General features: G+C 37.9%; 10 protein-coding genes across 10 annotated transcripts; 5 read left to right on the top strand and 5 right to left on the bottom strand.

The window, feature by feature from the left end:
- Window positions 1–1564: 1564 nt before the first annotated feature.
- Window positions 1565–2266, bottom strand: GCK72_018576 (uncharacterized protein; the record flags this gene model as incomplete). The annotated part of the gene is made up of 1 exon (XM_003114308.2): window positions 1565–2266. The coding sequence occupies one exon, from the start codon at window positions 2264–2266 to the stop codon at window positions 1565–1567; it is 702 nt and encodes a 233-aa protein (XP_003114356.2).
- Window positions 2267–4412: 2146 nt separating this feature from the next.
- Window positions 4413–8215, top strand: GCK72_018575 (uncharacterized protein; the record flags this gene model as incomplete). The annotated part of the gene is made up of 9 exons (XM_003114472.2): window positions 4413–4458; window positions 4520–4735; window positions 4788–5131; window positions 5201–5793; window positions 5841–6132; window positions 6181–6546; window positions 7071–7436; window positions 7496–8155; window positions 8204–8215. 9 exons carry the CDS (start codon window positions 4413–4415, stop codon window positions 8213–8215), a joined length of 2895 nt encoding a protein of 964 aa, XP_003114520.2.
- Window positions 8216–9716: 1501 nt separating this feature from the next.
- Window positions 9717–10921, bottom strand: GCK72_018574 (uncharacterized protein; the record flags this gene model as incomplete). The annotated part of the gene is made up of 4 exons (XM_053732630.1): window positions 9717–9880; window positions 10177–10285; window positions 10338–10677; window positions 10728–10921. The coding sequence occupies 4 exons, from the start codon at window positions 10919–10921 to the stop codon at window positions 9717–9719; spliced, it is 807 nt and encodes a 268-aa protein (XP_053581543.1).
- A 1035-nt stretch (window positions 10922–11956) lies between these two features.
- On the top strand, window positions 11957–14476 carry GCK72_018573 (uncharacterized protein; the record flags this gene model as incomplete). The annotated part of the gene is made up of 9 exons (XM_053732629.1): window positions 11957–12030; window positions 12078–12231; window positions 12282–12394; window positions 12440–12578; window positions 13587–13740; window positions 13789–13879; window positions 13929–14088; window positions 14131–14243; window positions 14293–14476. 9 exons carry the CDS (start codon window positions 11957–11959, stop codon window positions 14474–14476), a joined length of 1182 nt encoding a protein of 393 aa, XP_053581542.1.
- A 1395-nt stretch (window positions 14477–15871) lies between these two features.
- Window positions 15872–17079, top strand: GCK72_018572 (uncharacterized protein; the record flags this gene model as incomplete). The annotated part of the gene is made up of 6 exons (XM_003114391.2): window positions 15872–15937; window positions 15988–16095; window positions 16153–16361; window positions 16407–16572; window positions 16618–16875; window positions 16924–17079. The coding sequence occupies 6 exons, from the start codon at window positions 15872–15874 to the stop codon at window positions 17077–17079; spliced, it is 963 nt and encodes a 320-aa protein (XP_003114439.2).
- Window positions 17080–19006: 1927 nt separating this feature from the next.
- On the top strand, window positions 19007–19708 carry GCK72_018571 (uncharacterized protein; the record flags this gene model as incomplete). Its single annotated transcript, XM_003114145.2, has 1 exon — window positions 19007–19708. One exon carries the CDS (start codon window positions 19007–19009, stop codon window positions 19706–19708), a length of 702 nt encoding a protein of 233 aa, XP_003114193.2.
- Window positions 19709–19974: 266 nt separating this feature from the next.
- GCK72_018570 (uncharacterized protein) lies at window positions 19975–20775 on the bottom strand (the record flags this gene model as incomplete). The annotated part of the gene is made up of 2 exons (XM_003113909.2): window positions 19975–20509; window positions 20687–20775. The coding sequence occupies 2 exons, from the start codon at window positions 20773–20775 to the stop codon at window positions 19975–19977; spliced, it is 624 nt and encodes a 207-aa protein (XP_003113957.2).
- A 3297-nt stretch (window positions 20776–24072) lies between these two features.
- On the top strand, window positions 24073–24333 carry GCK72_018569 (uncharacterized protein; the record flags this gene model as incomplete). Its single annotated transcript, XM_053732628.1, has 1 exon — window positions 24073–24333. One exon carries the CDS (start codon window positions 24073–24075, stop codon window positions 24331–24333), a length of 261 nt encoding a protein of 86 aa, XP_053581541.1.
- Window positions 24102–24532, bottom strand: GCK72_018568 (uncharacterized protein; the record flags this gene model as incomplete). Its single annotated transcript, XM_003114414.2, has 2 exons — window positions 24102–24327; window positions 24444–24532. 2 exons carry the CDS (start codon window positions 24530–24532, stop codon window positions 24102–24104), a joined length of 315 nt encoding a protein of 104 aa, XP_003114462.1.
- Window positions 24533–25625: 1093 nt separating this feature from the next.
- Window positions 25626–26755, bottom strand: GCK72_018567 (uncharacterized protein; the record flags this gene model as incomplete). The annotated part of the gene is made up of 7 exons (XM_053732627.1): window positions 25626–25805; window positions 25858–25947; window positions 25990–26085; window positions 26130–26319; window positions 26368–26489; window positions 26537–26635; window positions 26681–26755. 7 exons carry the CDS (start codon window positions 26753–26755, stop codon window positions 25626–25628), a joined length of 852 nt encoding a protein of 283 aa, XP_053581540.1.
- Between the last annotated feature and the right edge of the window lie 50 nt (window positions 26756–26805).

Here is a 26805-nt window from a genome sequence, read left to right as displayed (position 1 = left end):
CTTCGAGGCTCTTCTGCGAGAAACACTGCGTTGAACAGCAACAGATCTTGCTGGGCATGGACAGTAAGCAGCATCGGATCCTGGTTGTCCATCTTGTCCTGGTTGTCCAGCCTCTCCGTCTTGTCCTGGCTGTCCTGGTTGTCCGTCTGGTCCTGGTGCTCCTGGAGCTCCAGCCTGTCCTGGTCCTCCAGCGGCTCCTGGTTGTCCATCTTGTCCAGCTGGTCCAGCTGGTCCTGGTGCTCCAGCGGCTCCTGGGGTTCCAGTTGATCTTTGTCCGTCTTGTCCTGGGGCTCCTGGTTGTCCATCTTGTCCTGGTGCTCCTGGTGCTCCAGCATCTCCGGCTGGTCCTTGTGGTCCTGCTGGTCCTGGTTGTCCGGCTGGTCCATCTTGTCCTGGTTGTCCGTCTGGTCCAGCTGGTCCATCTTGTCCTGGAGCTCCGGCTGGTCCTGGTTCTCCAGCTGGGCACTTGATGCATGGTCCACTCTCTCCAGCAACTCCAACAGCAACTCCGTTGGTTCCTGGCTTTCCAGCATCTCCTGGATGTCCATCATCTCCTGGGGCTCCTGGAGCACCTGGTGGTCCTGGTGGTCCAGCTGGGCATCCAGATGCTTGAGCTCCACAGTTGCATTGTCCGGCTTGTCTCTTAGCACGTCCGAAGAGAATCTCAGATGGAGCACGAGTACGCTCAACCATTCCATGCCAGGCACCACGTTCATTCAACTAAAAATCGGTTATAGAGACGTGTCCAACTGGTAAATACTCACCTTGAACTCATCCATTGTCTCCATAGTTTGATCGTAGAACTCATTGATATCATTGAAGATGTATCCAACTGTGAATACACATCCAAGAATAGCAAGACCGCTCAAGAAGCTAGCGCCGTAAACAAGTGTTTTAGCTGACATTTTAGGTGACAGTGGTTATGTCATACCGAACCTTTCCTTATATACCTCACTGTACAACGCGTCGACCAAAAAGGCAGCACACGAAGAGAGAGAACGAGAGATATCCGATAAACTGTTCATTGTGAGAACTGACATAAAACCGCTGTAACGAGGAAGCAGAAGTGAGAAGGAGAGGGAAAAAGCTTAGGTGATTGCCTTTGTGATTGGCAAAAAGATGTGTGAGAACTTTATTGGCAATTCAAATAAACATAATAGTTTCTTGGTAGAAGAGTAATGAGATATGGAAGAATGCAGACTGGTCATGAGAAAATTTCACATTTACAGGTCAAGAGAAACGGTGAAGTAAAATAAATAGTAGCGTTGCCGTGGAATAATTATTGACAAGGAATCAGAATAATTGGAAACCAGAACCAAAAACTGAAAATTCTAGAAACCTTATGCTAATGTTGACATGACATGCAGGTTTTCTGAAGTAACTAAAAATTCGGACGTTTTAAACGTTTACATGTTTTCAATCAACCTATCTGTCATTTGTAGTGTTTCTCTGACAATGCATCTACAATCTTAATGGAGAAAAACTGAATAGTTAAAGTTTTATTAAATTGAATTCTTTTGACAAGCAAAGTTATTATTTACAATGGAACAGAAGCCTTTGAAGTTTACAAAGTAATAGTGATAGAATTAGTTGGAGCGGCAGTGTATCTGACGCTTTCTGGAGATTGACATCTGGAGTCTTCGAGATTGATTTGGCACTTTGTCTTCGTTAGAGATGAAGTTTGTGGTCGAATGTAGACGTTTTGTTGTCCGGAACGAAGAGAGAAGTAGATGATGACGATTAGAACCAGAAGAATAACGGTGATGATTACTAGAGTTCCACAGATGAAGTTGTTGATGTTGACAGCAGAGTTGGTTGTAGACGGATGGATGACGGCGACATGTTGGAGGGTAGATTTAGATGTATTTGAAGTATTAGAGGATGGTGTAGTAGACTTTTCCAAACAGTACTCTCCAACGAATCCATTGTCACATTCGAAGAAAGATTGGACAAGAAGAACAGTGTTAGAGAAGACGAAAGTCTGGTAGTTGGCGACATCAGAAGTTCTCATTTGATAGATTTGAGTTTGTGGAGCACTTCTTCTTTTAGAGAAAGTGATCTTAATAGTTTCTTGATGAACCCTCGGGTGGAAACTGACGATTCGAGTTGATCCCATATTGAGAAGAAGAACTTGGAAGCTTGCATTGGTCTTGAGTTGCAGAGAAAAGTCGTTAGATGCAGTGAGTTCCAAGCGAAGATGTCCAGTAGTGGTGACAACAGAAAATAGAGAAAAGAATAGAAAAATAACAGAATAAGAAGAGAACATTCTGACTGGTAGCGAGAGAGCAGATCAGATTGGGAGAATATCTCGAATATCGAAGCCCTTATATACCCATCCAGTGCCTGCGTCCGTCACTGCGTCCGTAATTCTCATCATTTTATAGTCATCATGGCTGTGAACTGTATGTTGCTCACCATAGAATATGTTTATCTCAAAAATTAATCACGAATATGTGATATGTAAAGATATAGAGAAGATAATATCATTTTTTACGGTCCATCCTGATGACAAAACGAATTCTAGATATGTGGTTCAATGAATTGGAAAGTGTAGTGAAGGGGAAAATTCATTTACCTAGTACTAGGTAAATGAATTTGCACCCCTGTGCCTAGTAAGTATTAGAAATCTGAAAGCTCTTCACGTTTCTCTTTTGCTTCTGCTTTGAAACATAATACAACTTCAGTTGAAATCAGGAAGAAGAATAAAAAGGAAAGCTCATAACATATAACTTTCACGATGATCCATTTATCTTATCGTGATTTATTCCGATTTTGATAGCAAATAAATAAATGTTTTTATTAAAGTTACTGGTATACTGTATGCAGAAGAAAAAGTTTGAGTCCGCAAACACCGACTATCCTACTTTTTCATAAACAGTCTATTTTTTCTAGTTTTTGGGCCGCTTTTCATTTGAAAAATGCATAAAATTATTCATTTTCATTATTTCTAGTTTTTCATTTCGGTATGTTATGAGTATGCTACCTAGAAACTTGTGAAACTTTCTTGAAATTATTTTAGTTACGTGTTTAACAGTGTTGCACACCAAATTTAATTCGTTCTCCTTTTTTATTTTGAAGTCTCTAGATTTTCAGTCTGATCCATGCCGATTTCTAAGTGAGAAATATTTGAATTGGTTGTTTTAGAACGAGACCCTACGACCATGGAAACGAATTTCGGGGGAAAAGCGTGTTAACCGAATTCGCAGCACATGTTTTGAGACGTGTGCATTTTCTCCGATTCAAAGGTCTCTCACATTTTCGCGAGGTCTCTGTAGAACGGTTATTATTACACCGCTTGCGGCCGGAGGTTTGACACCATCTCGATTAGATGCGCACAACATATGGGTGATGGTGACCTGTGTGACCTCATCTTTGTTACAATGTGCACGGGTGTTGTCGGCTCCGCCCATATGCTCGGAACACATCCCGACGTTGACCCCTCTCTCTCTCTCTCTCTTACCGGGTTAGCCAGTCATCGATACATAAAACCACGCACATGAGCGTCGTATAATTACTAGTTTAGTCTTCTTCCTTCCTCATCTTGCAAATGTAGCTCGTTTTTTCTGATTGTTCAGATAGCTGTTCCAATTTATAATTCTGTATCCGTACGTTTCAATTTCGCGAATTCCTTAACCAATCAGTTCAATTTCTCATATAAGTTCGTCAAAGACGCCAACTCCGATCGAGCTTTTTTTTATGTCAAGCTTCAAGTCATACGCAATTTTTAATAGCCTCCAGACCTCCACGGATTAGGACTCGTGCCGTTTCTTTGCTTCACACCGAGTTTTATTTTCTGGTTGCAAAAGTTGAATTTATTATTTTTCCTAATACGAACTCCTTCCGTGGTTCTTATTTCGAATAATATAATATTTAACTTTATATGGAATGGAAAATCATCAAGGTAACAGTTTTGGTATCGTGGTTCCATGTCTCGGATTGACCGCTCTCATGTTTTCATTACCGTGAATAACTACAAGATTATTATACAGCGAACTTACATTCGGTAATTTGATTTCGGAAGCGCAGTTCCATTGGAATTGAAGAAAAATAGTGTTTGGGAGAGGACATTCTTTTTAACAACTCTGCCGATAGCTCATAGCAAGATGTACGTGAATTGATAACTGATTTTATTGAATTAAATCAAATTTTTTTCTGTAATCGATTTTCTATGACATTTTCAGTCAAATGATATTTAAGGCTGTCAGGGACTTCCAAATCCACTAATCTTCGTATGTCCCTTAAAATGTATGGGTAAGAATTCATAAACTATGCGCGCTTGCGTTATTCCGGAGTTTCGTTGTCGGGCGCGGGAGATTCGAAAATAGAAAAGTTCCCACACCTCTTTCCCGTTTCTTCATGTTTTTCCGAGTTTTTCTATTCTCAGTTGCACAAACTTCTTTTTCAGGTACAGTATGGACTCACCATCTACGAGCTCTCAAGAAAACGTTCCGAAAAGAGGTATATTTCATTTATTCTTACAAAATAGCTGTGAAGTTGTGACAACTTTTTAATATTTCAGATAACAATGAAATTATGGAAGATGATTCTATGGATACTACTAATCCCGATGTTGCCATGACTGGGCCAGATGGAAACATTAAGAATGAGAGGGAGCCGCTCAGAGAAGTTCCACCTTTTGAAAATGCTGTTCAGTTCAACAAAAAAGTATATCAGAAGAAACAAGTTGAAGACTATGCCAATAATGTTTCATTCGTGGATAATAATTACCCAAGTGGTAAGTATAATGTTTATATCTTGTTCTAGGTGCTAATCATGATACATTTCAGCTACATTCAAGCCGGTCGAGCGCAAGTTTTTGAATATTGAGACGATTGCAGGAAGCGATCACAGCAAAGGGTGGTTCCTTCCAGATGCCGATGTGAAATGCGTCATCTGCTTTGAAAAGCAAGACTCTGATGGTAACGATGAGCTGATTCAATGTCACGGATGCATGAGTGGAGAAATGGAAGGACAGGAACGCATTGCTGAGTTGAATAAACAAGAGATTGAAGCTTATGAAGCTTCAAAAAAAGCAAATTCGTCGGCAAGAGGACCGCCAATTATGAAACCGAAGTTGCGCAATATTCCAGATCGTCCCTGTCGAAGCAAGTTTCATATGAGCTGCATCATGGTGAGCTATACAAACATAGATCCATTCGTTTCAATCAAAACTTCCTTCAAAAAACTACATGTATTTCAGAAATACAACGCCGGATCGTTCTTTTTTCAATATGCAGCACGTCTTGAGTGTCAGGCGAAATTCCTTTGCCCGCTGCATTGTTGCAATAAGTGTAACTTGGCTCATCAGAAACAATCAGCATATGCACCAGGGTTGACAGAATGTGCTTTGTGCCTTCGTGCATTCCATTTGGACACATGCTATCCCGCCGGAGCAAGGGACCATTATGTAACCATGGAAGTTGGCGAGAAAGAAAAAAAGAAAAAAATCAAGTTCGAACTCATAATTTGCCCTGCTCATTACGAGGAAGAAGAAGAGATGGCAAACAAAGCTAAAAGAAAGTCGTTGCCACCCACGGGTGTTATCAAGACCGGAAAAATTGACCGACCAATTAGAGAACATCTTCGTGGCTGTTGTAATGTGGCGTGCGTATTCGATACTAATGAAAATCTCATCAATTGTCGAACATGTGTTCGGGCTTTCCATCGTGAATGCTGCGAAGTGCAGACTATCGACGGAGAGATTGTTCCTGAAGATCAATGCGAGTCCTGTATTTGCGGTGATGAAATCCCACTGAATGTGCTAGTTCTTTCATTGTGGGAAGGGACAAAAGGGTAAGTTAGATCAACAATTAGTGCCCTAGTACTTTAAAAAATTATAGATTCTGGCTCGGAAAGACTGTTTCTTGGTACAAATTCCCAACGAGCGCACGGAAAAATGCTAAGTTCGAGAAATTGGGATACACAGTAGTGGAGTGGCTATCCCCCGAACCATCTAAAACTCCTGTTATGTCGATTGTCCCGATCAACACAATAGCACCACTCATTGAATCATACTCCGCGCTCGCACCTCCTAAATATAAAAAATTCTGGAAAGACTCGTTCACTGAGCAAAATGAGCAAGGCTTCGCTTCGCATCCCAGTGTTGCTAAGAAAGCATATGCATCGGTCAAAGTAAGTAAGAGATTGTGATGATTAAAACTCATTAACATCCTGTTTCAGACTTCGAAATACAGTAACAATAATATAAAGCAGAAGGGTTCCCTGACTGATGGCGATGTCTGTAACTGCGAAGGTGGCATTCCTAACCGTTGTACTGAAGATTCTGACTGCATTTCTGTTGCGACAAATTATGAGTGCCCTCCATCATGTACTGACGGAGGAAAGATTTGTAATAATCGAAAGATCTCCACCGCATACATCAACCCCAAAATCGAACTTCTTGAGACAACATTCAAAGGAATAGGCGTTTTCGCGAAAGAGGATATTGCGAATGGAGAGTTTCTTGCAGAGTATGCAGGAGACATCATTGACAAAGAAGAAAAGAAGCGTAGATTGGATGTCATTTCCAAAAGCCGGGATTTTCAGGTAACCATATGTGGATAAAAAATGTTTACCCTATTACAAGTTAATACATTTAATGGATGCTTGATAAGTATGTGAACTAATGTTCAATTTTCTATTCAAAATCGAGGGATCAAGTATTTCGATCTTGTTCGATCTCATTATCTAAACCTTTGATAAAAACAGTTCTCAAAATTTTTGTGATTTCTGCGCTCGTGTTCCTCGTAGCAAGACTACTGCACTCTTTACGATTAAATCTGTACCAAATCGGCTGAAAAATCATCAATTTATTTAGAACAATCAAGGTCTCTGTTCAGCGTATTTTGTCGTTAAAAATTAGTTTCCAGTTTTTTATGAGAATCAAGATGAGGACCACTGAATGTCCTCGGTTACTACTACCACTTCTTCAGGATTTTTTGTATTTAAATTCATAAATGATAATAGCACTTAAAACATATGAGGTAATGCTGTCTGAAAATTCCTGACCTCATTCATTCCCTAGAATTCATGGAAACCGTAAAATGACAAAGAAATTTGACCATTTTCAGGCAAACCATTACATGCTGGATCTCGTGCATGGAAAGACTATTGATGCAGCTATTCGCGGAAATATTTCGCGATATATGAATCACTCGTGCGAACCCAATTCCGGAGTCTTTCAGATGTCCATTCCATTGAACAAGCAAGGAACCTACTATGATACTCGTGGTTATGTGAAAACCATAAAAAATATCAAAAAAGGTGATGAAATTACATTCTGTTATGAAATGGACGATCTTGACAATCTACCGGTTTGCCGTTGTGAATCGGTCAATTGTACGGGGACCATGGGAAAATCCGCTGCGAAAGTCAGAGAAGAACAAGAGCGCAAAGAAGCTAACAAGAGAAGAGCTATGAATAACAACAAAGCAAAAGTGAGATTCGCATTAAAAATTCGAGAAAACTGGTTCTATGGGAGTTCTTTATTTTACAGAATTCGAAGAAAGTCCAGCCGAAGAAACAAGCTTCTGGGGTTAATGTCGTTCAAAATATTACTCGACAGCCAGATCTCCAGTCTCCATCAAATCAATTGATTCGTCAACAGCCATTTAGATCTTCTCTTCATAATCGAGTGGTTTCCAAAACGATTACCACTCCGAATCCTGTTTCGCCACCACCCCGATCAGCTTCCCCAAAGCGCTTGTCTTCTGTAGAAGTTCGAACTCCAAGAATGACGCTGAAACGAACAGCATCACCACCCGCATCTTCAGCTGGAGAAAACCTGTTCAACGCCGCAGCTCCACCAGCGAGTCGTCAAACTCCAGCTGGAAGAAGAACGCCAAAAACAACTGTTTCACCATCGTCTCGTCAACACCCAGCGAATCTCCGCGGACCAAAGAATAATACTCCAGTGTCAATGAAATCAACTCCAAGGAAACGTCAAAATGAGACAGAATCTCAATCAACTCCAAACAAGAAGACTGCAGTTCAAAGTTCTCCTAGACTTTCTATATCGGCACAGGAGCTCGATGATTCTTTTTCACCGGGGCGGATGGAAAGAGTAATTCCGAACCAAAGTAAGGAGGAAACTTCCAGTTCGGAGAAGATCACTGGGCCAATTTTAAGAGAATGCCCACGCAATCGGCGTTCCAAGGTAAGACAACTTTGTATTCACAAAAATCTAAATTTTATCAAATTTCAGAAGGGAAAGTGAGAGATTTGGTATCCACGCTCAATCGTCATTTCATTCGTCATAGTTGATTTTATTTTTATCCCTCCTCGCTCCATATCATATCGATAGTTTTATTTGGCTTTTTCTTCTTTGAACTGACAATTCAACACTAACATTCGAAAACTGTCACTCTTTTTCATACAACAACGATACGTCTTTTTATTTCTGTTAGGTTTTCGTTTCTGTTTTCAATATAGGAATGTATCCAAGACTTGTACAATCATCCTATTCCATATAGAATTTCTAATTAATCGAATATGATCTCATGTTTTTGGGTCTTTTGGCTTTATAAGTTTTCTCATAGACAAATGAAATATCAGGATAAAGAAACTTTCATTCTCAGTTTAGTGGGTTTTGGAGCTCTTACTGTTCAAGAATTGACCCTTACAACTGTATGTTTGAAGTCAATATCAGCACTGTTGGTGACTTGATTTCAATGTAGACATACCTGTCTTGGCTTCAAATTTTCTAGAAATATAGGTTCTTATCGAAGGTGAACAATCACCACAAATGGAAGAGCATACAAGAATGCAATCTGTCGTTTTCTTGAATTTTTCGAATTGTGATTTCGATATACTCAATATAATATATGGAAACTATGAAACCCAAAAATAATCAAGACAATACAGCAGAGAATCAGGAAGATTGCAATGCCGATTACTTGTTTCATAACCCCGATCTAGTATACAATGACACGCGGATGCTAGAAATCACAAGGCAGACTACTGTACGAGTTTCTAATAGTGACGAGAGCTATTTCTGAAATTTTTGAACTTGAGCTTCAATAAATACTTGGCAGGGAGAATAAACTGATGGCGATAAGCAAAAGGGAAATAATCGAAAAAAAGGATTTATATGAAGATGATAATTTCAAGAAATGCTGAGTAGATTACTTACCATTATTGAAATCAACTTGGAAATATTGATGAAATGTTTTGGTGTTAGTTTACAGATACAGTATATCGAAAACCATGAAAATGGAATCTCGATGCTACCTATCAAATGTATAAAAGTAGTTGAGATACTGTGATCAACTTGGAAAAATTATTACAGAAAAATCGGAAGGTAAGCCATTTTTTCTTGCTCAATAAGGAAATGAACAGATTATTTATGGCTAGAGGTATTTAGTTTAATGTATTTATTCTTATTTCATAGACATGTTCAATCAAAAAAGAAATAGGAAATATGAATGAATGAGTGTGAAAACAAGAAGTAGTTTAATGATATTCAATTCTCAGTATTTGACTGATCTTGTACTGAATTCGACTTGAGCACTGCCTTTCTTCGGATCGGGGTTCCCTGAAAAAAGAAAAATAGACGTTTGTAAAATTGGAATTCAAAAAAGACCCGTCGAAGAAAGTTGTCGTGGATACTACATTTTCTGACCAGTTTTCTTACAAGGTCCTCTCAAGTAAACTAAATTGCATATACTTCATCATGAATCTTTTTGATAGTCATGATTAAAAAGCTGTTTCTAGTAAGTTTAGAGCACCGAATAATTCTCTTTCCAATCAATCCCCTTACTGCATGTCAGCTTTCTCATCACTCTCGTCGCTTCGCTTCGATATGGTTTATGACTGAGAATCAACGTCAATGTGGATAAAATTCCATGAACTGACAAAGAACAAACAAGAATTTCACCTAATGCTGAAAATATGGATATCATTTGAATTGCTGAATATGTTCGAACGTTACCTGAGTTATATGACATAGAATTGACAGATCCCACAATTAATCCGAACACTGGGAAAATCAAAAAAGTGTTTGGTACAAGTGCCTAAAGTACTTCAGTCATTCGAATCTATCTTCATCTTTTCAGCTCACCATGAGTATTAGAGCGTAAAGAAAACCAAGCTGACGCCTTTGTGAACTACGTGAAGTTGTATTACTTGCTTTTTTAATGGAATAAAAGCTGTGGAAAACTAGGAAAATCATTGATGAACTTGTGATAAAAAGAGCAACAGAATAACAATATAGGAGACGATTATCCGAACCATCAAGGAAAACATAGATATGAGGTTCCCAAAGATCACACGGAGGTTCAATAAAACTCTGAAAGTAATTCATGTTACATAAAGTACGTAATCGTGTTCAAGTACTCTACCTTTCTCAAGTTCTCGATAGATACACTTTGATCAGGTCCCCATAAGAGAAATGGGACCATGTAAACTAATGCAAGAAGATTCAGAAATGATGTGAACATCACGAAGGTTTTTGTAGTCATTTTCAGTTTATGTGAATCCGGGAGAACGCATTGATGACGATATACAAAGAGACATAATATCGAATACAGCATTCCAGCAAACGCTATGGTAATAGAGTAGGCTTGAAAACGGATGGGAATATCAATAAAGTCAAAAAGTCCACGAGTATACATGACGATATTTGGGAAGAAGAAGACCGGAGAGAGGGCAATGTTGATCATGGAACTGTAGTAGTTCACCCTAGAAAAAGGAATTTTTTGTCTGAAATGATTCATGTTTCCTTCTCATACCAGACTTGATGTAGAAGCAACAATACTCTAACCATCACCGAATTCTTTGGTGTAATTCTGAGAATGCAATAAATGGCGAGTATTGAGATAGGAAACTCGAATACTACAGTTGAATGTATCCAAATATTCGAGAAGTTGTGATCCACGTGACTCGAATTCCCACATTTTGCAGGAATTGAAATAGTCGTTGACATCTACAAAAAAATGGTTTGAAGTGTTCGAATCTTGTTTTGTTGAGGTCTATAAACCAAAAAACTAGAAGAATGTAATCATATTTTGAATCAGAATCTCAATTGCTTATGGAAAACAGGTATCAAATGGAATTGTTATATATGCTGCTTTGCTTCAGAGAATGAAAAAGCAGCTGACTTATTAGTTAGAGTGAAGAATAGACAGTTTTTGGAAAGTGGGATGTTAGAATAACATCTGAATTAAAAGAATAATACTATCCAAAACGGCTTTTTAAACTTGATAATAGAAAAGGGAATGCTGTTTTTAAAGCTCCACTTCCAACTGGAAACGTCTGGAGTCATATCGTGGTTGTTGGTGTCATATGAGTTTCCAATGGATAGCTATGGACACGTTGCACTATCTCTGTGATGCAATTCTGAGAAGTTTAGAATTGAACTTTGACACTTCAGATTGCGTCATTTGAGAAATCACTGAGCCATTTTTCTTTTGAAGACTTTTTAAAAGGCTCAAAGTTCCAAATTCCCACAAATTAGTGATGACGTGTCTCATTTCACTTATTTCTTCAAATTGGTCAGGTGCCTCAGAGAGTTCTCAAAACCAAGTTTCAATGTTTTCCCATTGTTTTCTTCTTCTTCAAAAGTCACGTTTATCAAAGATTTTATTTCGCTCAGCATGCCTCAACTGACTTTCCGCTCGAATTGACTAAAATTGTCTTTTTCGGTCACGATTTGAACTGAAAAGAGTAAGAAGTGAAGTGCATAACACATCGTATTATATGATTGTTTGAATTGATCGCACCTCAAGAATAGCTTATTCAGTTGAGAGATGTATCACGAAACTTACGGATTTCCTATGTGGTTTCTCGTAGTTGAATCAATTGTGTTGGTGGCTTTGCTTCTATTCACAATTATTTCATTCCTTCTGTATTTCATAGAGATTCAGATCATATGCTCATATAGAAAAACCACTTTCAGAGGTAATATTCTGTGAAACGAAACTAGTTTTTTACCTAAATTTTAGGTCCCTTCTACCGTCTAATGTTTGTCGGAATCATAGTCGACATGATTTCTGCAATCAATATGTTCACAGGTCAAGTTATTCCGGCAAAAAGGTTACTACATCTAGTTGTTTAAGGATCCCAATTATTTAATCTTCCAGATGGCTCGAGCCGTTTCTCATTCACAATCAAAACTGGCTCGGCTCAATCTTCTTTGTGATCACTTACGGAGGCCGTTGTATTCAAGGGGCCACTGCTACTATTTTGTCATTCTGTAGAGTTTGCGCTGTTTGTTTTCCGATATTTTATCAAAAAGTTTGTGAATCTTTTTCCCAAAACAGTTCTTCCCATTACTGAAGTTTCAGCTCGGCCAGCCATACTACATCTATACAATGCAAGTGCTCCAACTGCTCGGCGGACTTGTAGCTTTGCTGTTGCTGTGGCCGGATGATTATGAATATATTCTGGAAGACAATGGGTACATTGAATTATCCTTTTTTTTGGTAAAACCATGTTGTTTCAGATTATATTCTGTGGGATCAGATGAAACGAATGCCGACTGGTTCTATAACTTTGTGGCCATTATGGAAGTCTTCTTTGTGATTGCTATTGTTTTGAATAATTTGATTACGTATACAATGTTTAAATTGAAATTCAATAAGGTAAGACAAGGCCAACTTTTGCGTCTCATCCTTTAGTAACAGTAGAAAAATTGCCCATCTCAACCCTTCTGGAGACTGAAATTCTTAAAATCGTGAAAAGGAAAGTATTACATTAAGATTCTGATTTCTACATTAAGAGCTGTCCTTTCAAAAATCATATTTATCCAGAAAACCATTTTCCCAAAGAACTGTCACCATTATTCAGAAAAGCAGCCTAAAAAAGAGCACAGTGTCGCCTAGTCAACTTCAAGCCAGCCAAGAAAAACAGAAAAGAGAAAATGGACTGGATAGAATGACATTCATCGTGTGCCTCGTGGAACTTATCTATTTTGCATTCGTTGTTTACTCCCTTCAAATCAATCAATCAATGAACAAGAGAGTTTTCTATTTCCTTTATAATATCCTTTGTGTTATCTATTCAACTTTCTCCGCATGGATGCTTCTTTTCGTCTCAAAACCAATTAATGCACAACTTCATCAGAGATTCTCGTAAGTATATTGGCTCGAATGAGCTCATAATCTCAGTTTCAGTAATCTCAGTTCTCGACGTTTAACCCGATCCATGTCTATTTCCGTTCAAGGAAGTCGTGATCACAATAAATGAATTATATCAGTTTCTCTTTTGAATTCGGAACTTTGAATAAATTTGATCTTTCTGATGTTGAATGACTTGCAAGAATCAAATGATTTCACTTCTTCTTCCAACTCATGGGATCTATAACACGTGGCTCCCTTACTCACATCCTCTCAATTTTTGGTTTTCCCACCACTGCACATTTATCATGCTTCTCAAACTTTTGTTTCACTTCAAAGATTTTGAAGAGTTACAGAAAAAGAGTGTCCGTAGATCAGAACAAAAATTGAATCTTAAAATATACATTTCACTAAAACACATTTGTTTGCATGAATTTTCTTTTTTTCTATTTTCGAAACCAACTCTCATCCATGTGACTTTTTGTTTCTTCTCTGAAACTTACTCCTAGAAAATAATTTTTATCAAAGTTCCAGATGAATAACGTTGTATACGACAATTTTCCGGCGTGGTTTCTGATTGCGGAATCGTTGTCTTTGGTAATTTTATTGGCTATTACGGTTGTTTCATTTGCAGTTTATTTCGTGGAAATACAGATCTTATTCACTTCCAGGAACACTACATTTAAAGGTTCGTTCTTTTTTTTTTTGTTTTTTTTCTTCATTTTTCAATTTTCAGTTCCTTTCTATCGTTTGATGTTTGTTGGAATAATGGTTGATATGACATCTGCTATCAATCTTTTTGTTTTACAAATTATACCAGCCAGAGAGTAAATCTGAACATTTTTCTGAATCCACTCACATTACCCGATGTTTCAGATGGCTTTCATTCTTTTATTTTACAAATGAAAGTTGGCTCGGTGCCATTTTCTACGCGATTACTTATGGAGGTCGATGCGTTCAAGGAGCAACCGCAACCATTTTATCGTTTTGTCGTGTCAGTGCCGTATGCTTTCCAATGTTTTATCAAAAAGTCAGAGTGACCAAACATTAGTCATCATTTTCATCCTTTTTTCTTTAGTTGAGCTATGCAAAATACACGTACACAATGCAAGCAATCCAACTTTCTGGGGCAGTTGCAGCAGTGTTTTTGTTGCTCCCACGTGAGTACAAGTATGTGAATGAGAACGGAGGGTATGTGACTTTCTCGATGGGAAAATGATCTTGCTGTTTGATTTTTCAGATACTACTCAGCATTCGTAAACAATGAGTTCAGAAAACCATTCTATAACTTCGTGGCAGTACTTGAAGTTTTCTTTGTTTTGGCGATTGTAGTGAATAATTTGGTGACGTATATTACTTATAAACTTAAAAAAGTAGGTGAAGCACGTGATTCGAACACAAACTTGGACTTCAAATCAATGTGAATTCAAAACAGAATGACAGGAAAGTAGTAGAGTTTAAAAGTTTTCAATTTCCAGAAGAGTGCATCAAAACGGAATTCTGTAACGGGATCACAGTACTTGATGAACAAAGAAAAACAAAAAAGAGAGAGTAGTTTGGATAAAATGACTGTAATTGTCTGTTGTGTGGAGCTTCTATATTTTGCATTCGTTGTTTACTCCCTACAAATCAATCAATCAATGAACAAGAGAGTTTTCTATTTCCTTTATAATATCCTTTGTGTTATATATTCAACTTTCTCCGCATGGATGCTTCTCTTGTTTTCAAGACCAATTACCATTCAGTTCAGACAAAGAATCCTGTGAGTTGATAATACGGAATAAGTTGATGAAATTCAATCCCACATTTCAGAAAACTTGGCTCAAAACGGTCAACTCGCTCGTTTTCCATATCAGTTCAAGGCAGTCGTGATAATAAATAACTGAAGAACTATTTCATTTTTGTTTGCTTCCCATACTATGAAAAACTGTAGTTTAATCTAAGACTTTGATAAAAAAGGATTCAGAATGAGCCACAACTTGACTGAAATTCAGAACCTGATGGGTGCAAATTTGTATCAAAATCTTCAGTTGAGTGACGTAGACACAACTCAACTTAAACTTCAAACAATAATGGTTCTATTAGCACCAAAAGTAAAGAGCTCAGTGCACGAATCACACAATGGGTTTAAAATCCCTATGTTTCTAAAAAAAAACTCTCAGGAACATATCTATTTTCAGATCATAAGTTGAAACTCACTAATGGTGTTATTCACGATATGCGAAAAATTATTTTAATACAAGAAAAAGTGTAATAATTAACACTTTTGCTCATATTAAAAAACAATTTTCACTTGTCGTGAATAACCCCATAACTATTATACATGTGATTTCTGATCCCATATGGTTGCATCAACACAAATATTTTTGCAAATAGAGTTATACAGAACTTCCTATGAGTCATTAAAATACATTCAGTGTACATCTTGGTTTTCGTTCTATGATCGAAACAAAAATGATAACGAAATGAGTCACAGCACAGTCTCAATTAATATCAAGTTTTCCAATCTTCCAGATCAAAACTAAAGTTCAATCATAAAAAATACAAGCCTTGATCTTTGTAGAATCCAGTGGATGTAACACAACATACAGGGAAAAAGATGAATCAGAACTAAAAATCATCCAAAGTGTTATATAATTTTAACACAAACAATTCATATTTTATCATTTCTTCTCTTCTTTTTCTCTCCGTTTCTTTTTTCTTCCGATCGTCATTTGCCCGTTTTCCCACAAGTTCATTCTTATCACTCACGTATATAAACCACGGTGGATGGGAAATCGACATACTGGTACTCAATATATTCTTGAACCTGCTTCATAATGGCTTCTATTGATGACCTCAAACAATTTGCTAGAGAGCAAGAAAACATAGCTAGAGGTAAATTGGTAAGCAATTTTTTGAAGCGATCATCCCCATTTCGTTGACTTTTTTACAGAATGATCATCAACAAAATGTTCTTGCAAAATTGAAACATTGTAGTTTTCTGAAAGAACGATATAAAGTTATTGCAACAGATGCATCAGCAAATGATCAAGATGATGTGGTATGTTTTGATAATTAATTAATCTAAAAACATGCACAATCACTTATATTTTTCCAGATTGAAACTTTACCTTCAAATTTTGACCAAACGATCGAATACTATAAGAACAATCTGAACGATATAATGGAATCTTCACTTCAAATGAATGATATTCTGCCATTTGATTTCAACAATGTGAAACTCGATGAAGAGAAAAGTGGAGAGTACTACCAAGGAAAAATTTCGAGTTGCTATAAGGAAGTAATAGATAAATTCATCAAGACTTGGTAAGTCATTGTAGAAAGGTGCAAGGCTTATTTTAATAATTACAGTAAACCAATTACCCAATTTTGTAAAATTCTACTTGACGTGGCTGATGAAAAATGGGTGGATAAGTTAGGTCTGAGGAGGGCTGTGTTCGTTACGGTAAACATTCTTGTGAACCTTCTTATCCCCGTTCATGAAATATCTACTACTTTGACTCAAGCCGTGAAAGAAGTGAGTTGACAGATGCGATTTCCTTGAACTTGCGTTAATTTTCAGGCCGAAATCCGGGACACGTCTGCTGCAAACTCCAACGACGATGACAACAAGTTAGTGGCACAACAAAAACTAAAAGAATGTGCACTTCAAATAATGAAGATGGGCAATAAATTAAAAGAAGATGCTGGAAGTCTCCTTGATGTAATAATTGATGGTTTTGGTTTGAGTGACGAATTGAGAAACGAATACTTCAAGCATGTTGAAAATTACTACAAAATAGAAACTTCTCGTGGTCTCATTCATTTTCAACTTTGTTCAGTAAGTTAAATTGTTCATCAGAAGCTTTCAATTCATTTATTTTTGCAGTATAAGTTCGAGCAGAGTGAGAAAGTTTCGCAAGAGACTCTGAAGAATTATCACGATGAAGTCACTGTTTTGAAGAGAGAAATTCAGAATACTTTCAACACGAACGTACATGAAATATGTGATGTTTTGAGTGGATTGACTCTCGTGGATCATTAAAAATCTTTAGAATAACTTTATTAGAAATATTCAAAAAACATTTTGTAAATTTCAGTTTTATAAATACTCCAAATACTCTGTTGCTTCTTCTAAAGTGGCTTTTCATAAAGCTTGGAATTTTAAACTTATATTACTCAATCTCTGTTCCCGAAAGGAAGATAAACTATTAGCGTTTTTATGACTTGATAAGCTTTCTCTCTATACATCGTGACCATGAAAAGATTGAGTAAACAGTCGAGAATAGGTAAAAGTTGGAGTGGGAAGCTGACGAAGAGAGTAATGGGACATCTGTAATTGTGGAAGATTGACAAGAATTAGATGCCTAATAAACTTTTTCATAGATTCTGGAAGATTTTGAAGCACAATTGAGCAGAGGAGAGTTACGAAAGATGGAATGTAGCAAGTGAATATCATGATGAGGTATAGAATTTCCATTTTTATTGTCAGTCTCTGCTGTTTTTTTACTACCTCCGAATGCTTACTCTTCTGATTGTTCACGAGAACATAGTTCCTGAAAGTGAAGGGTTTAATGGAATGTTGAAGATGAAAGCTTACCAGGAGATTATTGAAATTGAAAATGGAACGAACGATAGACAAATGCATGCCAAAACCATTAGGATATAGGAAAGACCTTGTGTCCATACAAGCGTATGAACTGTCTTTTCGAGATTCACATGAGAATACTGCGGATGAATTTTCTTTAGATCATTCATAATCGATTCTGAGTTCCAGTAAAAACCTGTAACAGGAAAATATATTTCAAAACCAGATTCGTATTAGAGAAAATCCGAGTTGCTTACAAACGCACTCACTTTTGAAGGCAAATATCCATAGAAGTATCGAAATTGCTATTCCATATAATATTATCAAAACTCTTAATACAAACTCTGGATCCCACTTTCTAAGAATTCTAGAATTTACTCTAACGTGGACAGATGCCAAGAAGTTCATAAAGAATGAATACATACAAAATACAACGACACCAAGATAACCATACACAATAATAGCGGCTGTGATCAGTGGGAGCTTTGCAGAATCAAGCCATCTGTCTTAAATTATTTCATAGAGTTTTCTTTTTTTTTAAACGAAATCTTCTGGTACCTATCATTAGAATTCTATAATTTGCAATGATAGTGAATCCAGTTACTGGGAAAATGAATGACAGAACTGTTGACATGATTATGTGCTCTATTATTGTTCTCTGATAAACTCGATTCATTTTACCAGTTGAGCCAATTACAAAAACTGAGAACGAACTTAAAACAAGTGTAATGCCACTCATGAGTACATTCAAAGTCCGGGTATAAAAATCAAAGTTTCTGAAATAGTTGGATAAATCATAGAAGACCGAGAAAAAATAATTACTTCTCCTCTGAATATTGATACGCTTCGGAAAATCCATTGTAGTCTTCATAATCTATCGGACTCACCGGAACATCAAGATTATCTAGTAGGAGCATTATGTACGATGTTGGAGAAAATATGTTTTGAGTATAGCTATGCATATGTTGTTTTTGTCTTTCCAATTAGCAAAGGAAGATACATATTGTGACGTAGAACTTAAGTTTTGATCTGAAAATGGGAGGTTTTTAATTTCAAACGCAAAGCATGGGTTTGAAAAGGCATTCTATTTAGGTATATCATATTTTTACTTTCCAATTCATTGAACCACATATCTAGAATTTGTTTTGTCATCAGGATGGACCGTAAAAAATGATATTATCTTCTATATCTTCACATATTCGTGATTAATTTTTGAGATAAACATATTCTCTATGGTGAGCAACATACAATTTACAGCCATGATGACTAAAAAATGATGACAATCCCGGACGCAGGAACGGACGCAAGCTCTGGATGGGTATATAAGAACTCCGATATCCGAGATATTCACCCAATCTGATCTGCTCTCTCCCTACCAGTCAGAATGTTCTCTTCTTATTCTGTTATTTTTCTATTCTTTTCTCTATTTTCTGTTGTCGCCACAACTGGTCATCTTCGCTTGGAACTCACTGCATCTAACGACTTTTCTCTGCAACTCAAGACCAATGCAAGCTTCCAAGTTCTTCTTCTCAATATGGGATCAACTCGAATCGTCAGTTTCCACCCGAAGATTCATCAAGAAACCATTGAGATCACTTTCTCCAAAAGAAGAAGTGCTCCACAAACTCAAATCTATCAAATGAGAACTTCTGATGTCGCCAACTACCAGACTTTCGTCTTCTCTGATACTGTTCTTCTTGTCCAATCTTTCTTCGAATGTGACAATGGATTCGTTGGAGAATACTGTTTGGAAAAGTCTACTACACCATCCTCTAATACTTCAAATACATCTAAATCTACTCTCCAACATGTCGCCGTCATCCATCCGTCTACAACCAACTCTGCTGTCAACATCAACAACTTCATCTGTGGAACTCTAGTGATCATTACCGTCATTTTTCTGGTTCTAATCGTCATCATCTACTTCTCTCTTCGTTCCGGACAACAAAACGTCTACATTCGACCACAAACTTCATCTCTAACAAAGACAAAGTGCCAAATCAATCTCGAAGACTCCAGATGTCAATCTCCAGAAAGCGTCAGATACAGTGCCGCTCCAACTAATTCTATTACTATTACTTTGTAAACTCACTATTTGTTATCAATATTCCATATTTTCGTTCAAGCATAATTCAATAAATTTTCTGAAAACTTTAAATGGTTTTTATCACATTGATTTTGAGCTTCACGTGAGCATGTCATGTCTGTATATAATTATTAGAAAAACGATATAAAAATCGAAACTTCATTTCGTGAAATGAGTCTAAAAACAATTGTCCTGATATACATAGAAAGATGAGTCAACAATAACAACGAATAAATAAATGAAATATCTAAACGTTATTAGATCGTCTAGTTCTTGTGTCCCTCAGAGTAGGCTCCTCCGGCTGGGGCGGCTCCTTGGTAAGCTCCTCCGGATGGGGCAGCTTGTCCAATTGGAGCAGACTCAACAGCGGCTGGTCCAGCTTGGTAGTTTCCTCCGGCAGCTGGAGCTGGTCCTTGGTAGTTTCCTCCGGCTGGGGCTGGTCCAGATTGGTAGTTTCCTCCGGCGATTGGTCCGGCTCCTCCGACGGCTGGGGCGGCTTGGTAGTTTCCTCCGGCAGCGGCTCCTCCGAAAGCTGGGGCAGCTTGGTATCCTCCTCCGATTGGTCCTCCGATTGGTCCTCCGATTGGTCCAGTGGCGTATCCTCCGGCAGCTGGGGCGGTAGCGTATCCGGCGGCTTGTGGTGGGGCAGCGTAGGCTGGAGCTGGAGCAGCGCATGGAGCTGGTCCTCCGCAACCTCCTCCGAATGATGGGAGAGAGAGTCTTGGGAGTTCAAATCTTGGGAGTTGGAGTGGTGGGAGGGATGGTCCTCCGCATCCGCATGGTGGTGGTGGTGGTGGTGGACTGGAAATAAGTGAAAAATGAAAGATGATAGAAGAGATTAGATGTCCAGAATTTCAAAAAAATCTAACTTTCTAGGATTGAAATAATGAAAACTGTCAAGAAGAGAAAACAAGGTTCGAAAGCTAGAGAACAGAAACGATTTTAAGGATCAACAGATTAACAGAATATAAAACTTACGCGCATCCACATCCTCCACCTCCTCCAGATGGAAGAAGGAAAGCCTGAGCGGCGGCAATTGTGGTGAAGAAAACGATGAGCTTCTGCATGGCTAGAGAAGTATTAGAACCAAATGAATTGGATAGCTTTCACAGATGCCAAAGCTTTCTTAAATACTTTCCCAGATGTGGGCGGGACTTATTGAATGAAAATGCCAAAGGAGCTTGCCTTTTGGGCGAGACATCGATCAAAACCAGAAATTGCGACATTGAGACGAAAGAAGACGCAAACGGCACGGTTGTGGGACAGGGACGCGCGGAAAAGGACAATTGATATGACGAGTTCTGCAACAATGTGTCTCATCGCCTTTAGCTTTTTCCCTCTTTTTCTTCTCCTTCTCCGCTTCACCTGATGCCAGACAACGGACAGACCGTGGATTCGGATGATGATTTTTATTTGACAGATATGAGAAAGAAGACGACGGCAGGCAGTGAAGAGAGAAAAAGCGAAATTAGGATTATCAGGATTTTACGGTGAAGGATACGTTTTGGATGGACGCGTGAAATGGGGCATATGGCGATGCATAGAAAAGTACAAGAATTGTCAAAATTTTATGATGAGAACTTGAAAAATGCGTAGTTTTGTTAAGAATGACTTTGAAAAGGATTCTTTTCATGTGTTGCCTTGTGATCTTGAGATATTCTCCCTGGGAAAAACTATCAGGGTCTTTTGGTATTCAGATATTTCGTGACATTGTTGAAAGCTTTCGTATACGTTGTTTGTTGTGGATTGTCAATTTCCGAGATTCCTGAAGTTTCTAAATCAGTTTCACTGTTGTTTTCCAGTTGTTTCATTAAGTCTTCTAGAACTGCCGACATGACGGCTTGATAGTTGAATAGTTATTTCACAATTGTTAGAGTTTCAGAATAATTATCAGAGCACTTAGACTTTTTCAAGAAACAAATTCTATCAAACTGAAAGTTTTTATTTCAAACAAGAATCCTGAGCTATCACATTACGCAAATTTAGAAATACGTCTATAATATTTACTCCTGCTATTTGTCATTTAGTTCAATTCATTCCGAGATCTCTCAGAGAAAACTCGACCTTGATTGACTAGTATTTTATTTTTTGATCATGAATAATCCTAAAGATACCAATCCGGTCCAAACTTTCGGAATATATGCACCCCCGAAGTTATCTAGAAACATTTCCTATTCAGAAATAACTCAATAATTCTTTAGAACTCGTTTATACCTTCTCTTTATATTGGAACTTCCGGTCAAAGTACAATATAATATATTTCATCATCCATCTCATCATTCAGCTTCTTCTCATTCCTTTTCAGTTACCTCACGTTGCATAACATTGTGATTGAGAAGATCTATTCCTCTCACTTTCATCAACATCCATTCCTCATCAATGCGTCACGAAATGCCCTTTGTCGAAAAAGCATCAGTACCCGATACGAACCAGACGACTGTTGCGTTTAAGTTGATGCGCAGTGACCTCCAAGAGAAGCTTTTTCTCTCTTTCCTTCATTAGACGATTGGCCGAAAAAGAGATTAGAATCTGTGGCATATCCACCTCTTCCGTTAGACACGGAGGGTAAAATAGGGAAAAGAAAGGCATCTTGATATTCTTTCTCTTCTCTTTTTATCCACACACTTCTTTTCTATTTTATTTGGCGTTTTGTTTAAAGTGAAAAAGGTGGATTTTATAGATTATTTCGTGTGATCCATCCAGAGAAGAAACGATGGCAAGAGGAATGATAAAAGATAATAAATGGATAGGGGAAGCAGTGTAATTAAACATTTGAAAAAGGTGATGGCAGCGATGAAGATTAAATTTGCAAAGATTATGAAAGAATTTGTGATATCACTACAGATTGGGTACAAAAATGAAAATAGATTTTCTTTGATTTGGGAGATAGAGATGCCTGTGGATGTGAATTTGCATAGTCAAATAAATAGCTGCTAATAGAAGTCGTTGACTCAATCTCAAGTTGATTCCAAGCCCGATTGTTTAATTGTTATTGTAAATAAGTGATTCCCTGCTTTTAGATATATTTCATCAGCAAAAAGCCCTAGTCAGGAATCTTGATGTCTTACGCAATATGACTGGAATACTGAAGCACAAATCTAGTTATATACCATGTGAGGTATCATGCGGGATTGTTTCATATGATTTTCCCCTATTAAAGATCATTCAATCCAACTTCAGCGGAAAGGATGAATATGAAATGTCTGTCTGCTTACTTGGTTTTCTGAAAACTCAAAGACGTGATAATTTATATCTTATTTTGAAAGATCTAAATATGGACACAAGAAACTTGGCGATCTGATCAAATCGAAATTGTTTGAACGAGGAGGAGAAGAGACTGATTGAAATCTCAGAAGCAATCTGAAAATCTGTTCGGAAATCTTTGGTAAGCCTACGAGTTCAAAAGCTGAACAAAGCAAGTTTAGCCTCACTTTCTTTTCGAAAAATAGAGAAGCATATAACGAGAAAGAACACTGAAAATTCTGAAACAATTGATGATTCTTTGATAAGAAAATTACACAGTTTTCAACAAAAGAATGTTCCTTTTCTTTATTCTAAAAACTACAGAAATTGCATATCTGAAAAGTTTACTGTAAATAATATTGGAATTATGTTTCGAACAAAACACAACACGATAAACCCGATCTTTTTGAAAATAATCTTCTTTTCTAATCATTGTGCGTTCAATGCTTCTTCTCACTTTTTTACACTCAATTCAACCTCCATTCCCTCTATTCACTTCCTCTTTGTTTCACGTGATGAACAAAACTTCTCATTTTCAAATGAATAAAGATGTTAAATTACCCAGTCAGATGCTTCAATCACAACAGTTAATGTTTCATTTGTTACATCATATCCCGATATTTCAACGACATGCCATCGTAGTGACTGTAGCGAAAGACCTCCCAATTGACATTCCATAGAAAAATTGAAATTGCGTAAGATTGGGAGATAAGCTAAAAGAATACAGGAGAGAAGAAGAAAAATTGAGGAAATGAACATGATCCCTTCAGATGGAATGATTTCTGAAATGTTCGGCTAACAAGCTAACTGATCAATCTTCATTGCGAACAGTTCAGATATTACGGTTTCAGGTGTTGGATATTTGATGTTCATCTAGATGAAAGACATTTTGAAAAAGACAAGTCTTTCTGTAAAACTCGAAGTGTTTCATGCCGGTCTCTTATATATGAACATTGTTGATGAAAGTTCCGAAAAGGTTTTTTGAGAAAATAAATTCATTTGGAGAAAATTGCTAAACAGGTGAAGGAATTGAGAACGATTGGAATGATGAGAGGCAAATAATTGTCATAGATGTACAGACACATGTGACGATTGGGTAATTGATATTAATAATTGAAAGAATGATTCCTATTCGTTGTGTTCACACTGTTTACTTGCGTCCAGCGGTGGCGTATCCAGCTGGTGGTGGTGGTGGAGCGGCGTATCCGGCGGCTGGTGCAGCATACACTGGAGCTGGGGCTCCTCCGCATGGAGCTGGTCCTCCGCAACCTCCTCCGAATGATGGGAGAGAGAGTCTTGGGAGTTCAAATCTTGGGAGTTGGAGTGGTGGGAGGGATGGTCCTCCGCATCCGCATGGTGGTGGTGGTGGTGGTGGACTGTAAAGATGTATTGGATTGTTGGAAAAGGCAATTAATTTCCCCCTATTGGTTATCTCAGTTACCAGAACTCAAAAATAAGGAAGTGATTTTCGAAAATCAGAAAGGAAACTTACGCGCATCCGCATCCTCCACCTCCTCCGGATGGAAGAAGGAAAGCTTGAGCCGTAGCGATGGCGGCGAAGAAAAGAACGATCTTTTGCATGTTGAAAGTGTTGAAAGTCGATGACTATACTTTTTCCAACTTTCTTCGAACCTTTTATACACCCGTAACTTCTGAATGCCAAAACCTGAACAGTGGGCGTATCTGAAATAGTGTGCATACCCTAGAGATCGTGATGCAACAACATTTTGAAACAATACTCTGAAGACTCCGCCTTCAGAAGAGGACACATAGACACTGCTACTGACACCTTGTACACGTAATTTTTCGGCGAAAGCTTATCGGCGCCGATAATTCATCAAATTCTGGCTTTGTATCTTGCGTTAGGTGTCTGCGGGACATCGGACACGTTTTCGTTACGCAAGCGTTTTCTCTCTTAACGACGAACGATTAGAAGGAAGAAAGAGAAGGAAAAAGTGATTAGGATGAAAAAGTGCATGTCGGAAGGTGGTCAATGTGGCGAGAAGTGCAAGAAGCTGTGTGGTGGTACCAGTTCTGGCGCAACGTCTATTACATTATGTCCTGAAGCTTCATAATAGAATGTGATTGAGAGTGTGTTGGTGTGATGAATGTGATGAAATCAATTAGGTGGAAGAGCGAAAGAATAGAAGAATAGGAGGAGGTAAAGATGATTGGCATGGGAACCGTAGAGCTTCTGAAGATTCTAAAGAAGGCCGACAACACGCCGGAGGATTGAAATTGTAGAGAAAGGGTTCTCATGTCGTAATTCCACTGGCATTCCACCATTTTGGATATCCAAAATCTGAAACTTCCCCTCGTGACTTCGATTGTTTTATCGGTATAATGCCTTGGCAGATGAAGCCTAGGGCCTAATCAATTGTCTCACATTTACCATTGTAGACTTAAGAAATTGCCTTCTTGACCGCGCTTTCTTAATACAAAGATAAACGTTTTATCCTCTGTCATAGATGAATTCAACCTTGAATAATCGAAACTAATGTTGCAAAACTATGTCTATTGTGCGAGAGATACATGATAAGAAGATACGGTCACAATTAAGATCACTACGAAAGTTTGTCGGTTATCCTTTGCAAATCGATGTACAGAGTACGAGGTATTTATATCAACAGTTTAATATATTCTAAATTTTAACAAAATAAGGAGATATTGCGAGTTATAAGACAAGCCATCCCGTGGTTCGAACGTAGTGCTGATTCAAATTCAACTCGGAAATCTTTAACACTTCCTTCTCTTCCAACTGAACTGTTTTCAAGTTCTGTGAAAGTCGGGATGGATTTGTAGATTTGGGGATTACACCAACACGTTGACTGGTGGCCCAGGAAAGGAGAATCGTCTGAAAATATTAATTGGACAAAATACGGATTCTCTGTTCGAAAAGAACTCACAGTCTTTGGAACATCGTACTTTTCAGTCAACTCCGTGATAATTGCTGACGAAAGTAATCCCTCATTGTGTCTCGCCAGTGAAGAAAACGCCTGAGAAACATTTTGATTTAATAAAATACGAGTATCTGAAACCTGGAAGAAAATGTTGTTCGAAGAGCAATAATTTTTCAATTCGACTCTGCAGAAGTGCGGATGATATTCGACTTGATTGCAACATGGTGGGCAGTTCTGAGACATACATTTTTTATTGAACTACTTGGAGTTTCTCTGACCTTCCCGAGCTCTCGAAGCTCTTCTAGATGACGAATTTCGTAACTGGAGACTCCCACTGATCTGATTTTTCCCTCATCTTTACTTTCACAAAGTGCATTCCACGTGGCAATTCGAAGAATTTTGTTGGTAGGATCCTCATCAGAGTAATCGAATGATTTTGGATAGTGAATTAGATACATATCGATATAGCTGAAACAATTCTGCTTTTGTAAAAAATCGAATGATTTCAGGGCTTACTTCGTTTTCAGATTTTCAAGAGACTCATTCACCAATTTTTTGACATTTTCTTCAGTGTTTGGATGGAGTTTTGTCGTAATGAAGATATCTTCTCGTTTGAGATGATGTTTTGGGAGAAGTAACTGAACAAATTATTCAATCGATTTTCAGGAAGGTGATCAGATCAAACTTCGAATGCATTTCCGATTTCTTTTTCGTTATTGTAGACCTTGGCAGTGTCGAAAAGACGGTAACCTGCTGTCAGAGCTGCATCGAGAACAGGAAGAACCTGAGAGACATCAGGGGATTTTTTAACACTAAAGTTGTCGATTACCTCGTCTCCAACGATTTTATATGTTCCAAGACCGACTAATGGACACTCATAACCGGTGTTCAGTTTTACGGTCATCTGAAGGAAGAAATTTGAAGAATAAATACAATAATTACAGGTATATGTAG

The sequence above is a fragment of the Caenorhabditis remanei genome, chromosome V, assembly GCF_010183535.1.
Source record: "Caenorhabditis remanei strain PX506 chromosome V, whole genome shotgun sequence".
NCBI classification, from domain to species: Eukaryota; Metazoa; Nematoda; class Chromadorea; order Rhabditida; family Rhabditidae; genus Caenorhabditis; species Caenorhabditis remanei.
This window is presented reverse-complemented; position numbering and strand designations above follow the sequence as displayed.